The sequence below is a fragment of the Dipodomys spectabilis genome, unplaced genomic scaffold, assembly GCF_019054845.1.
Source record: "Dipodomys spectabilis isolate Male_0828 unplaced genomic scaffold, ASM1905484v1 ptg000054l, whole genome shotgun sequence".
Lineage (NCBI taxonomy): Eukaryota > Metazoa > Chordata > Mammalia > Rodentia > Heteromyidae > Dipodomys > Dipodomys spectabilis.
In genome coordinates, this window is record NW_024870731.1 from 21,172,047 (window position 1) to 21,187,406 (window position 15,360).

General features: G+C 34.7%; 1 protein-coding gene across 1 annotated transcript in view; it reads right to left on the reverse strand.

Annotated features, from left to right (window-relative positions):
• Positions 1-15,360, reverse strand: part of Cfap20dc (CFAP20 domain containing) — a 208,415-nt gene that overhangs the window by 116,678 nt on the left and 76,377 nt on the right. The window contains exon 6 of the mRNA XM_042680019.1: positions 8,164-8,320. Within this exon, the coding sequence (XP_042535953.1) occupies positions 8,164-8,320 (157 nt within the window). The remainder of the gene's footprint in view (positions 1-8,163; positions 8,321-15,360) is intronic.

Below are 15,360 nucleotides of genomic sequence, written 5' to 3' on the forward strand. Positions count from 1 at the left end.
AAAGTTGCAGAGCTTCTGCAGGGCAAATGACATAGCTAGCAAGATCAATAGAAAGCCCACGGATTGGGAGAAGATCTTTACTAGCCATACAATGGACAAGGGTCTCATATCTAAAATATACTTGGAACACAAAAAATTAAACCCCCCAACAACAAATCCTCAAAGAAACAACTGCCCAATAAATAAGTGGGCGAAAGACTTAAAGAGAAACTTCTCTGAAGAAGAAAGAAGGATGGCAATAGACACATGAAGAAATGTTCAACATCCCTAGCCATAAAAGAAATGCAAATCAAAACAACATTGAGATATCACCTCACTCCAGTTAGAACGGCAAAAATCAAGAACTCTAACAATAACAGATGCTGGAGGGGATGTGGACAGAAAGGAACCTTACTTCATTGTTGGTGGGAATGTAAACTTGTTCAACCACTTTGGAAAGCAGTATGGAGGTTCCTCAAAAGACTCCACATAGAGCTCCCCTATGACCCAGCAATCCCACTTTTGGGCATTTACCCTAATGTTTACAAACAAGACCACACTAAAGCTACCAGCACAACTATGTTTATTGCAGCATTATTTACCATAGCTAAGATATGGAACCAACCCAGATGTCCCTCAGTAGATGAATGGATCAAGAAAATGTGGTATATATACACAATGGAATTCTATGCCTCCATCAGAAAGAATGACATTGCCCCATTTGTTAGGAAATGGAAAAACTTGGAAAAAATTATATTAAGTGAAGTAAGCCAGGCCCAAAGAAACGTAGGTCCCATGGTTTCCCTTATTTGTAATATCTAGTATATGTATGAGTCAAGCGGAAAAGGTCAGATAATGTGATGTCAGGAAAATGAACCCTTAGATGTGTATTTTAATGTTTTTTTCTTTCATGCATGTGTTTCTAACACATTTATAAGATTATCTCTTTGTTGCTTTGTATGTCCCTCCCCCACAGTATAACCCTTGCTTTCACTATATTTGATGTCAGTATAACTTGTGGAGGAGATGGGGAAAAACCAGTTGTTTAAGGATACAGGTGGACCTGTTGCAACAATGAGAAGTACAAGTTGTCATGTCCAAAACGAACTTTACAACGTTGGTGGGGGGGGGGGGGGCTGGAGGGGGTGGAAGGAGAAGGATTGGGATTAGGGGGGGAGGGGGGAGGCTGGGAAGGGATGTGAAGGGTAAACAAAGGAGGAGGCTGCAATGCTTGGTAAGAAATGTACACATTATCCTGCCCATGTAACTGTAACTCCTCTGTACAGTATGTTCACAAATAAAATTAAATTAAATTTAAAAAAAATTCAGAAATCAAAAGAAAGGTGAGGAATATTCAATATAGTAATATTAAATATAAATGTTGCTTTTAGTAAATATTTTAAATACCAAACCATTCCATTTCTTCAGGAAGGTAAACAGGCATTCTGATAAAGAAAGAACAATCGAAGGCTTTTCCTTGAGTTTCATTTTGTGTGATTTCAATTCCATGGGCCTTATTTTCTTAAGCCCCTCCCACTTCAATGAATCTACTGAGGGTAGATGTGGTAGTTTTAGAATGTTTTTGTAGCCATTAAACAAATAATTACTTCACATTTCTTGACACCCATAAAAATTTATTGAGACAATGAATATGAATGAATAATTGAATAAATAGCCAACCTCTAGTTCACTAATTCATCAAACATTTACAACAGGTATAAGAATACCAGGTAGAGACATGCTAAAAGAGAAAAATAATGCGGAGACTTGGTCTATGCCTTCAAAGGGCTCTCAGTTTGAAATTATAATTTTGTCTTCTTCTTGTACTTTTGAACATAGTACATTTATTCTTCATTACTGATACATTAGAACTGAACTGTAAAATCAGGAGATCTATAAAATTATCATTAGTATGACATAAACCTACACTTAATGGATCATTTGCTTTCTGCTGTCTCTCCTCTTTTGGGCTCTTACTAATAATCTACACATATCTACTATGGTTTTGATTTTCAACATGGAATGGTATGAGTTAATCAAATAATTCTATCATGCAAATACTTTAAAAATGGCAGTCATTGTCCCCTCAGGGGCTATAAAAGTAATATAAAAGTAATAATATAAATAGAATAAGCATGCTTTATTACTTATCTAGCATAAGATGTTCTTCTGGGCAACTAACAACTGATTAATTGCTTGTTGCAAGTTTCCAATAATTCACTTTCTATTATATCCTGTGGTTTAAGTAGAAAAAGCAAAGAATAAAGAAAAAGGTCCTACTTTGAGGTCTAGAAGTTCTAAAATGAAATAGCAGCAATTTAAAGAACAGAAGCTGGATGCAGGTGGCTCATGTCTATAATCCTAGCTACTCAGGAGGCTGAGATCTGAGGATCACAGTTCAAAGCCAGCCTGGGCAGGAAACTGTGAGATTCTTATCTCCAAAAAACCACTAGAAAACCCCAAGTGGCGCTGTGGCTCAACAGCGCCCAAGCCCAGAGTTCAAGCCCCTTAACCAGCCAAAAAAAAAAAAAAAAAATAAAGAACAGAGCTCACCCAAGTATTGAAAGCATTATTTTAAAATCAAATCCCAGTAGGAAATAAGTAAAGTTTTCTATGATAAATATCTCCAAGTTGTGACTGCTATGTCTTTGCAGAGGAAAAGTAACTCTTTTAATAAGAAAGACAAAAGGACATCTCTTACTTACAATATAGACATCCTAAACACAGCCATTCTGGCATTCTGGTTCCATGACATCTTTTGTATCTTTCCTAAAAAGAAAAAAATCTCCACTCTATTCTAACACTCCATGATAGGTAGCACACTATGCTAATTAGAGCCCTGTTGGTGGTTTGAATTCTTGTTTTAATAAGTAACATTTGTATGACATTGGTCACATATGAGTTCCTTGTTCCTCAGGATCCTAGCCTATAAAATCAGGATAATAGCAACATCCATCTTCACTTGTGAAGTACCTACTACAATGCTTAGATCTTATCAAGAGTTAAGGCTGAAATTATCATCAGTATTAACTATCATTAGCAACTGATTATTACAACCACTACCACCATCAAACATTTATACACTGTCACACTCTGAATCAGAGACTCAAATTTCAATATACTATTGTTATTTTTTTGCTCTCATTTGTACAGTTGTCTTCTTTAGGAACTGGGTTAATTTTCTTTCTTTCTTTTTCTATTTTTGCCAGTCCTGGAGCTTGAACTCAGGGCCTTGGCACTGTCCCTGAGCTTCTTTCTGCTCGAGGTCAGCATTCTACTACTTGAGCCACAGTGCCACTTCTGGCTTTTTCTATTTATGTGGTACTGAGGAATGCTAGGCAAGCACTCTACCACTAAACCACATTCCCAGCCCTTGGTTTGTTAGCTTTTCTAGTGACTGTGATTAAACACACAATTCTGAAAAGAATTGTTCTATATTTTCATGTCATTCAAAATTTGCAGCCTTGTAACACATTATTAAAACTTTTATCCTGCCATAAATTATATTAAGTGAAGTAAGCCAGGCCCAAAGAAACATAGGTCCCATGGTTTCCCTTATTTGCAATAACTAGTATATGTCTGAGTCAAGCAGAAAAGGTCAGTTAAGTTGATGTTAGGGAAATTAACCCTAAGATATGTATTCAAATGTTTTTTTTTTTTCTTTCATGCAATTGTTTCTAACACATTTATAAGATTATTTCTTTGTTGCTTTGTATGTCCCTCCCCCACGGTATAACCCCTGCTTTCATTGTATTTGATGTTGTTATAATTTGTGGAGGGGAAGGGCAAAAACAAATCGTTTAACTAGGGATACAGGTGGACCCATTGCAACAATGAGATGTACAAGTCGTTATGTCAAAAACGAACATTACAACTTTGGTGGGGGTGGGGGGAGGGTTGGATGGAGGTGTGGGGGGAGGATGGGATGGGAAGGGGAAACAAAGGAGGAGGCTACAATGCTTGATAAGAAATGTACTCATTATCTTCCCCATGTAATTTTAACCTCTCTGTACAGTATTTTCACAATTAAAAATAAAAATCTTTTATCCTGCCATGATTCATACTGAACTTCTTTTTCTTTGAACATGTCAGTTCCTTCATAATGCCATGCTCTCCTTTCTTTTGTGCACTTTCTCTTTTCCTTTTCTCCTTCCCTCCCTCCCTTCTTTGTTTCTCTCAAGTGCATGCGTCCGCACACATGCGCATGCACACACACACACACACACCACACATACACACACATGCACATGCGCACACACACAAGCACAGACTCTTCTCCTTGAAATGACTTCTCTTTTCACTATCTCATTTTTCCTTCAAGATGCAGTTTGGAAAGTTCGTTTTCTGCATTAGTATATGTCAAACTGTGGTCTACAGACATATATTGATCCAGAGATAATTTTTACTGATCTACAGCTTCATTCTGAAATTAAGGTCTTTATTGTTTGTACATACTTTGTGTGTGTGTGTGTGTGTGTGTGTTTAACTATCATTTCATTTAATGAACAGAACAATATGTGGCTTTTCTTGTTTTATTTTAATCCAATTTGGCGAAGCCAAATGTTGGCAGCCTGATGGTGATCCTCAAGTATATATATATGGGCAGAAGATTGAACTCAGTGCCTTACACATGCTAGGTAAGGACTCTCTTACTGAATACCTAGACTCCTTGACCTGCCTGGGAAATAGAAGTGCTTCATCAAACATTTTTCCCAAATAAGGGAGTCCAAAATTTCCTGCCCCCCACTGTTAATTTAAGCCCACAGTGAGATTACCACCAAGTATTATACCTTTACATGTAAGTTTGCTTGTAAGACCTGAGCTCCTTAAGATAGTCTGTGTGATCCCAGAAGACAGGCAAATGTTTAGCATTACATGTTGCATTACAGTTCATCCCTTTTCACACATATTTTCAATTTTATATATATATGTAAGTATTTTTCAATTCAACATCTTTTCACATGTAAATGTTTGTCTTCACAATGATCTGATGATGAAGCAAAATTCAAGACTCACATAAAATCAAAGTTGGCCTGGACTGAAAACATTAACCTGTGTTTTTAGGTTTGACAATATCTATTTTATACACATGTTCTCACTAAGAGTAAGCTAACAATATTTTATCTAATCAAAGCACAATTATTACTTCCATTTTGCTAGTGAGGAAACTGAACCAGAGAAACACATGAGTACTTAAATACTACCAGCTAACATTAGACAAACATAGCATATAATCCATATAATCTGGGAGTCTGTATAGGTGTGAGCTAAGTGAGCTTATGGAAACTATCTTTACTGTCTGTCCACTTCATTTTTCTGTAAGCCTAAAAACTGTTAGAACAAAGTCCTAAAAAACACTTGTGCATGTCAAAGCCACATGCTATTTTATGATGTTTCTTTTCCTATGAAGCTTTTGCTTTCTTGGAGTTGATCACTCTTGGTTTTTTTTCATAGTTTTTCCATATCCTAATATTATTTTCTTCAAAAGTCCCTGTTAGTACTGTAAAATCATCATTAGTTTTATCTCTATGTTCAAACACATCATACTCTGTCAGATATATGCTTTTCTTGGAGACTCTTTTTGTCTGCTCAACTGTGTACTGAGCCTGCTCTCTGCAAAAGCTCCCCATGTCATTGATCACATTCCATGTATATATACATGAATATATACATAAATTTATATATACATATATTCATACATATATATGAACATATATACATATATATGAATATATATGAATATATACATATATTCCATGTCATTTTATTTTGATTTCCTTTAATTTTCTTGGATCCCATTTAGTTCATTTTCCTAATCTACTCTTTTGTTGCATTGGAGAACATCTTCCAGATCTTTTCTGAGAAAGGACATAACATGTTTTTTTAGGTCTTGCATCTTCAGTCTGCATTGGCAGAATTCTAGGTTGAAAATAATTTTTTCACAGATTTTGAAGGTACAATTTCACCTAATGTTGCCGTTATGAACTGATATTATTCTTCTTCTCTCATTCCTACCTCTCTGTATATGAATTATGTTTTTTTAATTTGGATGCTTAAAGGATTTTCTTTTTAGCCTTCCATTTCTGAAATTTCATGATGATGAGATTTTTGTATTAATTGTTCTTGGATGGGATAAGCTATGTCAATTTGAAAGTATCTCTACAACAGTTTTGAAAAATCTAATATTATTTGTTTTTTCTAGTCTCTAATTTTGGAATCCTGTATTACTCTAACGGTGGACTTGGGAGACTAATTTTACTATTACATCTCTACCATAGGATCAGTCTTTAAGGCATCTTTATTTTACTTTTTGTTTTATATCTATGCAGTAAAAAAGTATCATCTAGAGCCTAACAATATCTCTATGTCTTCTGAAACAAAATATCCAACATTCAGTGAGAACTTTGGCACACCAAGAGACAAGATTAAAAATAGACAATAAGAATAAACCTATAGGAGATTAAGCTACTGAAATGATGAATTATAAGCTATAACGTTGATTAATATAACAGAGAAATTTGATAACAAGATGGAGAATTTTATCTTAGGAATAGAAACTATATAAAATAAAATTTGGAAATCAAAAAAATGTTATAACTATAGAGTAATAGCATATATAATCATTTAGTTCCTAGATGCTCCAAAAATTCCTACACAGATGCCCCCACAAAAATGTACAAGAATCTTTCTAGTAGAATTATTCATAGCAGCCTAAATAGATCTGTTCAAAATTAAATTGGTTTATACAATTGTATGTACTTGTTATGTATATCAACACAGATGAATATCATAAGCAATTGTTTTACGAAATAATGCATATATAAAAGTATATATAGTATAATTCAACATCTATAAAGGTAAAAAAATAAGTAAAATTAATCTGATAGACGTGAGGATAGAGGTTACTTCTCAAGAGAGGAGAGAGGGTTATGATTAGTAGGGGACATAAACAGGGCCTATAAGATATATGTGACAGCCTACTTTGGACTCGAGTGTTCATTTTGTGTTAATTCCTCAAACTTCACAAATGGGATTTGTGCATGCTTTATGTTTATATTAAAAGTTTCTATCAATTAAAATACACTTCAAAAAAGTATTTGTTGAAGCAAGTAATGAACAAATTATTTTATAGATAGAGTTTCTGTCATTAATTCTGGGAAAAAAATTCCTTCCATATCTATTTTCAGGGACATGAAACTTACCAGGGACCTGATAAACTTGAGTCCAGAAATTCTCTGGTTCAGTTTCTCCAGAGAATAAATTTTCTGCTGTCTAGTTATACAGAGTTATAGATGATACCTGGAATCCTATAAGTAAACTAAACTGAATTTTAACCTTTTCCCCTGATTTTGGCCATGCTCCTTACCATATTGGGGCTGCAAACTTATGAACTCCTTGGCCTGAAGGGTTTGGCTTTCTTTGCTTTTCTAGGTCACTCCTCAAGCTTATGAAATTTATCATTATCTTCTATAGTCTATCTTGATTTTTTATTCCTATCTTATAACTTTAGTGTGATTAGGGAAGGATCAGAGATTAAAATGTTCATGGAACTTGCTATATTTGATCTACTTTTTCTTTATATTTATGCTGATTAGGTTATGAAATCCTCCTGTAAACTGATGTAAACTGTAGATATTTCTGCATATTTTGAAGCTTTTTATTAGCTGAATTTTCTTTTTTGAATGATATTTTTCACTTTTACTACTATCTTGGAATCCTTCTATGGTAGTATTTGACTCCATGGGCTAATTTTTAATATTGTTAACATTTACATCATATTTATCTTTTATGCTTATGCTTATTAACCATGTTTTTGGTTCCATGTCTGTGGAGGAATAAAAACCATGCAGAGCCTCAAAATATGCCTATAGTTTCTGATACTCATTGTCTAACATCCACTCAAACTTAGGTATAGACCACGTACTCGTGGCACATGCCTATAATCTGAGCTAGTACGAAGGCTGAGAAATGAAGGATTGGGATTCAAGGCCAGCTCAGGCAGTAAAGTTTGTGAGCTTCTCTTTACCAGTATCCCTAGCAGATCAGGCATAGTCATGTCAGACTTCACTCAGAAGCACGAAGACATAAAAATCAAATTGCTTCCATGCTTCTACACTATCTCAAAAGCATAGCTAATGTTAAAAACATATAAGAGAATTTAAAAATCTTGACCACAAAACATACCATCTTTATCAGCAGTATCTTGAGGCTTTGATTTTAAGGTGAAGATCTTCCGTAGTTTACAGTTTGCTGAGACAATAATCCCATCCAATGACTGGAAAACTGCTCCCTTGAATATCTCACTGGTGAATGCAACTAAGTCAATACACAGATTGCACCACTGAGAGAGAGAAGCAAAAAGAGTATGTAGCTACCTTTCATCATCACATAAATGAACATCACAATATGCAAAAAAAATCCAGAAATGAGGCAATTAGCTAGATTAACCAGCCCCAAACCAATTTTCCTCTATTTTTGGCTTAAGCTATCTTAAAAATTGCTCTGATTTTCCCCCCCGGAAAATCCTCACAATCTAAACTATTTATTGACCATCTGACTGCAGAGTTCTTTTTACGAGACAAGGCTAAGACAGCTTTGGGAAATAATTCTCTATTTGTAGACACTATGCTGGTTGGCAGCTAATTGCAGGTGCTTTAGATCAGTTAAGTCTTGAAAGTCAGGGATAAGTAGCCAATTGTTCCTTTGAGGGGACTAATTTAATCACAATTAGCCACTTAGGCTTGTACTAAAAAAAAAAAGGTATGGATGAAATTAGAGGCTGGTTTAAATGGTAGCCAATGCTGTCTACTTAAAACTAATTAACCTACTATACAGAAATAGATTGTTCTAAAGAATTTATAATTATGCCTTGTATTTGCCAGTTTTAAAGTGTTCTTTCAGTGACTAATTTCTGCCCATTAAACAATTAGATTCCCTAATTCTTCATCAAATGAATCTCTAAATGACTTGAGTTAAAAGAAAATATTCCTGTGGTGGGAAATGAATACACATTTAACCCTGTAGGACAAAAATAGGATAATAACTTTTAAAATTAAAACAAAATATTAAAATTCATATTTCTCTTAAATATCAGCCTCTCCCATTATTTGTTTAGAAGGTCACATACAGTCCATTATGTAATTTTTTTTTTAAAAAGAAAATCTTTTCTACGAAGCAATGTTGATTTTAATACAGAAATGAGTCTGAGGTTGTTTCCACAGCAGCAAAGTAGAAGAGTTTATAGTATACTACTGACTAAATCGCTTATTATTTTGAGAACGTTTCAACAGCAAAATTATATTCCCAGGCCACAAGAATACCAATGGTCTTTTTGGGAGTAAAGATCTTGGGGTAAGCAAAGGCCGAAAGCAGGACTGAGTATAATACAGTCATCAGGAGAATGATGGGGGTGAGTAGTGACACATGTTCTGTAAGACAGGCCAGTGGTTCAAGTTTGGAAGAAATGGAGGATCAGGAAGAGAACATGGTATTCCATAGGGCAGGTGTCTCCACTGTTCTTGGAAGAAGAATATACAAAGGCAGAGCACTCAGAAGTTTGATTAAGCTTGGTACAGGAATGTTCTGGAGTGGCAGAGGTCTGTGAGGGATAGAGTACAGCTGAAGAATAAAGAACTCTGAGATATAGAAAGATAGACTATCTTCAGCCTTCTAAGCCACCAAGTGAGAAGAGCTGGCTAAAAATGAATATGAAAATGATATATAAGGAACAAATGTCATAGGGTGGAATGTCATGGCTTGGTGAAATCAAATTATAGGGTATGGAGGTGTTGGGTTTTTGTCCAATAATGAAATAATACTGTGTTAGCATTATTGTTGGTTTATAAGTCTAGTTTCTCTCCCTAAAAGACTGACATCATCCCAATTACTCCCTTAGCTTTTTCCACCAGCAATTCCTTTGTTCTTCATCCTCATACACTAAGTACTTATCAGTGTTGGAGGGTGGCAGATATTGTTATCTACTTATACTGTTAATCAAAGGAGGCTCTATATTTTTTTCTCCCAACGTTCCTGCCTTTTGATACTCAATAATAATTTCAGTAAGTATGTAATAAGTGTGTACATAGTGTATAATTTCAATAGTTTCTATATTCCTAACTTCACTTTTATAAGTATTCCTTTTATAAGTATCCAGTGAGATTTTCATTTCATATATTGCTTTTACTAGTTCTGGAATGCTGATTTCATAGTTTTTTTTTTCAAATTTTTTATTGAGGTTTTCCATTCATATTTTCCTTTAAATTCTTGAATATATTTATAATAGGTGTTTTTAATCCTATGCTTCTTCTTCTTGTTGTGCCTGGGTTTGTTCCTTTTTCTCATGGCTAGCAAGGTGTGTTTTCTTTTCTTTCTCTTTTTGGTAGTAGTGGGGTTTGAACTCAGTGCCTACACTTGCTAGGCAGTTGTCCTACTATTTAAGCCACATTCCCAACCTTTGCATCAATTAGTTTTCAGACAGGGTCTCAAGTTTTTGCCAAGGGCTAATCCCACAATGAAATCCTCTTACCTTCTACCTTGTGCAGATGGGTTAATAGGTATTTACTACCATACTCAGCTCATTGGTTTAACTCTTTGCTTCAGCTTACCTTAAACTTCAAAGCCATGTTTTCTCACTTTGTATAATGTATGATGAACACTGTGCTATATTGTTGAGCTTTGGATGCTGGAGTTTGAAATCAGGGCCTTGTATTTGCTATTTCTGGGCAGACACTCTACTACTTGAGGTCTACTGTCAGCCATTTGGTTCTAGATACTCTTGGGATAGTTTTACATTTATGCCTGGGTTGGCCTGGACCATGATCCTACTTTCACTTTCTTTGTAAATAGAGTGATAGGCATAAGCCACCACATCCAGACACTGGCTAAGATGGATTCTTCCTAACTCCCCCCTCTACCACACATTGGCTTCAAAATGCAACTTTCCTTATCTCTGTCTCACAAGTAGCTGAGATTACAGGTGTGAGCCATCACACACATCAGTTTTCTTTTTAAAAATCTTAAATGTTCTTCCATCAGGAAAATAAGTTATTTGCAGTGATTTCCAACCTATTATCTAAGTCCAGCATATTCCTTTAGTAGCAGTGGTGTTCACCACTGCCCACCACCAGTACTATTTTACATATTTGCCCTTTCTCTAACATTATAATTTCCTTGAGGAGGAAGACTATGTATCGTTTAGATCCGAATATATTTGGCCCATAGTAGGGACTTAATAAAGACTTACTAATTGAAATTGACACAGATGTTTATTTTGACATCATATTAACAGTTAATAGACTCATGTCTACAGAAAATGGTAAGATAGTAACTATGTTACCAACATTAACTGAGCACTTACTACGAGCTTGTATTGCTCTGACTATACTGTTCTCAATGAATCTCAACAGCTACACTATTAAAGTCTGTTCTTCCACTGACACTGTCTAAGAGAAAACTGAAGCACAGAGACATTAATGTACTTGGCCAAGGAAGCAACAGAACTGAAAACTGAAAATGTATATCTAGCTCTGGAGGCCACACTTCAAACCCAACAGTATCCTGCTTGGGCATATGATTTAAAAATGGGCTGATCCTAAAGTTGGCTAAACAGCCTCTTTTTCAAACAAACTTCTTTCAAACTAGCTGTGTCTTTGTAAGCATTCAAAATGAATAGAGGAAGGCAAAAGACAATTCTTTCTTCCTCATATCTTCAATACCCATACTAGATCGACAGATAAATAAGAAAAAATCTGATTTTTAAAAATGACGTTCACATAGATGAGATGGAACATTCATAGACCCTCAAATATTATAATGAATTCTAGGCTAGAAAGTTCTATTAAGAGACATTCTATGATTGTAGCTTATGTGTAGCTCTAAATGACCTCACATTTGATAAGCCTGCCTCCTTCATTCTCTTCTTGTTCAGTGATACTGAAGAAATTAAATACTGTTAAAATCTCAAATTTCCAATCATTGGCCATATAGATAACATGATCTTTGATAAGAAGGTTCTAGGTTGTAATAAGAACTATAACATATACCATCAGTTATAGCTTTAAAAAGCAACTGCTAAAGATTATTTTATCCATTTAAATGAATAGAAATGTTACTAAAAATATGGCATTGTAATTTACCATATGACATTATCATATCTCTAATGAATAATTTACTCTAAATGACATCTTGTAATTGAATTTCTTATTCAAATAAAATTAAATTTATTGCATATTAATCCATACTTTGGTAGAAGGCAGTGATGTTTATGTGACACAATCAGTTTTATTTAAGTAGTAAATTGATTTCAGTGAGGTCTAAGTGTACTTCTTTTGTTTAATTGATGGCTATTAATTAAAAACTTTTTGTACCACTAAAAAAAGTTAAATGTATAAATTTTTATAGTTGTAATGCTAACTCTTCATAATTAAAATAATATAAAAATAATTTTGAAAGGTTAATATTTAAGGGTAATTGAAACAGAAAGTAGCTAATATAAATATTCATATTGGCATGGTTGTAAGAATATTAACTTGTTCGCTGTCTAAAATACTTAGATAAAGAACCAAGGAAAGAGAACCTCTTTGCAGATATCTTCTACAATTGATCTAAGGCCAAGAAGCTATGGCAGATATCTTCTAAATCTGGGGTTGCAAACTAAACACTTAGAGAAGCTATGCAGACAAATTAATTGAGTGAAGCAGGAAGGTCTGGGTCACCTATATAACTTAGAGGAGTGGAGAGGATTCAAGTTCACAGAGAATGTTCAGCTCCCTTAAAAGTGTGCAGTTACCACTCTGCTCAAGCCAACTTCTTGCTGAGCTAGAAAACAGGCTCCTTGTAAATCTGAGGTTTTTCAAAACAAGTCAGAAATCAGGAATATTCTGTGATCTTCTGATTTATAAATATCAGCCATAGTGTTTTTAGAATGAGGTTTACTACTAAAATAAACACTGGTTTCTGAAGGACAGGAAAAATTGAATACACTGAGAAAAGCAGGAAACTAGTTCCAATGATCACACTGACACCTATGATCACCTGTGGCACAATGATCACCTATGGCACCTGGATGAAGGAGAGGTTGGATCCCTGTGCTGATCTTTGTAGAAATTGCTTCAAAAATATCACTCAGCTTTAATTTAGTAGGGCTCATTACGGATAAAGTATATCCATAGTGGAAAGGAAGGACCCTTTGTTACCATGTGTACTTGTTAGATTGGGAGGAAACTAAAGAAAATGAGAGCAAGACCTTCCTAATATATATTTGAAAACTCCTGAACATTTGTGGAATTACCAAGCATATTTAAGAAGCTTATATAATTTGGCTATGAAAACTATTCATTTTATCTCCTGTGTTACAATGCATGTGAAGACCTGTGAGCATATTCTACATTTATATTCTATATATTCTACATTTACTTCCTATGTGCCACCTAATGATAAGAACTGGGGACCAAAGCACAATATTACAAGTTTGTAATCTAATGAGCGAGACAGGCAACTACATAAGTGACAAAGTGTATGGTGGAGAAGTATTATAAGAATTGTAATATTGTGAATGACAATGACAAGCTGTTCCCCAAATAACTAATCTGCAGAAAGTATTGTCATATAGGCTTTCCTAGAGTAAGCAACATCTGAAGAGCAAAGGGCAGTTATAGTCCTAACCTAGTACTTACTCTATGGCAGAAGAGCCTTATATTTATTAAGTCAGGTATCACCTTCCCCTAGAAACCTTCATGGGGATACACTTCGCTATCTGCACTTCATAGATGAGGAATTATTACAGGGGAATTATTACATAGGAATTATTACAGAAGCATGTGCCAGAACTCTGATTCTACATTCTCAACCATGTCAAATAATTCACATGTTATATATTTAACAAAACTGGATTTCAGAGCTAGACTCTTTGTTGTTACTTTTATAGTATATATCATATTATTTTATAGTATGTATCATTTTATTTATATATGCTTGTATATTTGTGACATTGCTTCGTATTCGTTCTTCTGCCACTACCACTTATTCTTCATTAATGTAATCTGGAAAATGGTCTCCTCACCTTCATTTTCTATATTTTCAAATCATTATAGATTATCATTAACAAAATAATCTACTCAAGGTACAGAACCAACTGTGTGTTCCTTCTTGAATTCAAAAGCTTTCAATGGCTTTTCTTCTCCATCACAGTGGTTCCCAGAGTGGAACACACAGCATTTGTCAAATGACTGGATGATACATATGAGTAGTGTTATATAACTCTGGATCACAGAATACAAATTTCCCTTTATCAGTTTCCTTTCAATCCTTCTAACTGTGCTAGGGCAAAATTGTCAAATGTATCCAATTTTTGATGAACTCTTCTTAAGTGAGAAAGCAAGTGACAGGACAGGGCCTTTAAAAGGGTACCAGGTGTAGCGACATATTACAATGCTGTTTTGTTGTGCTGGGGATAGAATCTAGAGTCTTGCACATACTAGGTAAGTACTCTACCACTCCTCCAGCCTCACTCTGTTGTTTTTAGTATATTGATATTTTATTTTTGGAAAGTCATACTGATTTTCCATTTACAAAAGTGATATAGAGATTTCTTTAAAATTAAATTTAAGCGATTTAAATTTGCTATCTTTGTTTTCTTTTTTGTCATTTATTCATTTGTATGTCTTTGGGAGGATAAGAGGGGAGCACAGAAATAGAAGGACAAAGGATGAATAAATGCAGCAATGGTACTCACTGGACACTACGTTGAAAATCGACTTGCTGAAAATACAACTTGTGGGTTAGATGGGAGAGAAAAACTGGGAGAGAGTGAGGGAAAGGGAACATTGTCCAAAAGGAAATGTACTCTTTGCCTGACTTATGCAACTGTAACCCCTCTGTTTTTCTTAATTTTTAGTATTTTTAAATAAAAATAATAAAAACAATAAAAGTCATTCCTCAATAAAAAGTAAATGTAAGCAAGAAAGTGAGTCACTTTACAGGAAAGAATTAAGTATATATTAGAAGGGACGGTATAGAAATACAGTATTGAGAAAAATACCAAATCAAAATCAAAATAAAGTAAGAAAGGCTGTCAGTTGACCCAGGCCCTTTACAGGTTACACAAGGAGCCCAAAATCTCCAATCTACATCAAGTTTTTGTATTGTAGAACTGGCATTTAAAAAATCTAGCAACAATGTTTTTCATTCTCTATTCTGCATTCTCCTCACTTTTGCTCCACTTTCTTGCTCAGTTTCCCATTTCCTCCCGTGAAATCCCATAGACCTTTCCTGTCGACAGGAAGTGCTAACTCTCCTGGCAGTTCAATGGGTTTCTCTGCCTTTCAAATTCCCAGTAGTACCTTCCCTCTCCACTGTGCTTTCTATAGTGCCATTATAACACCT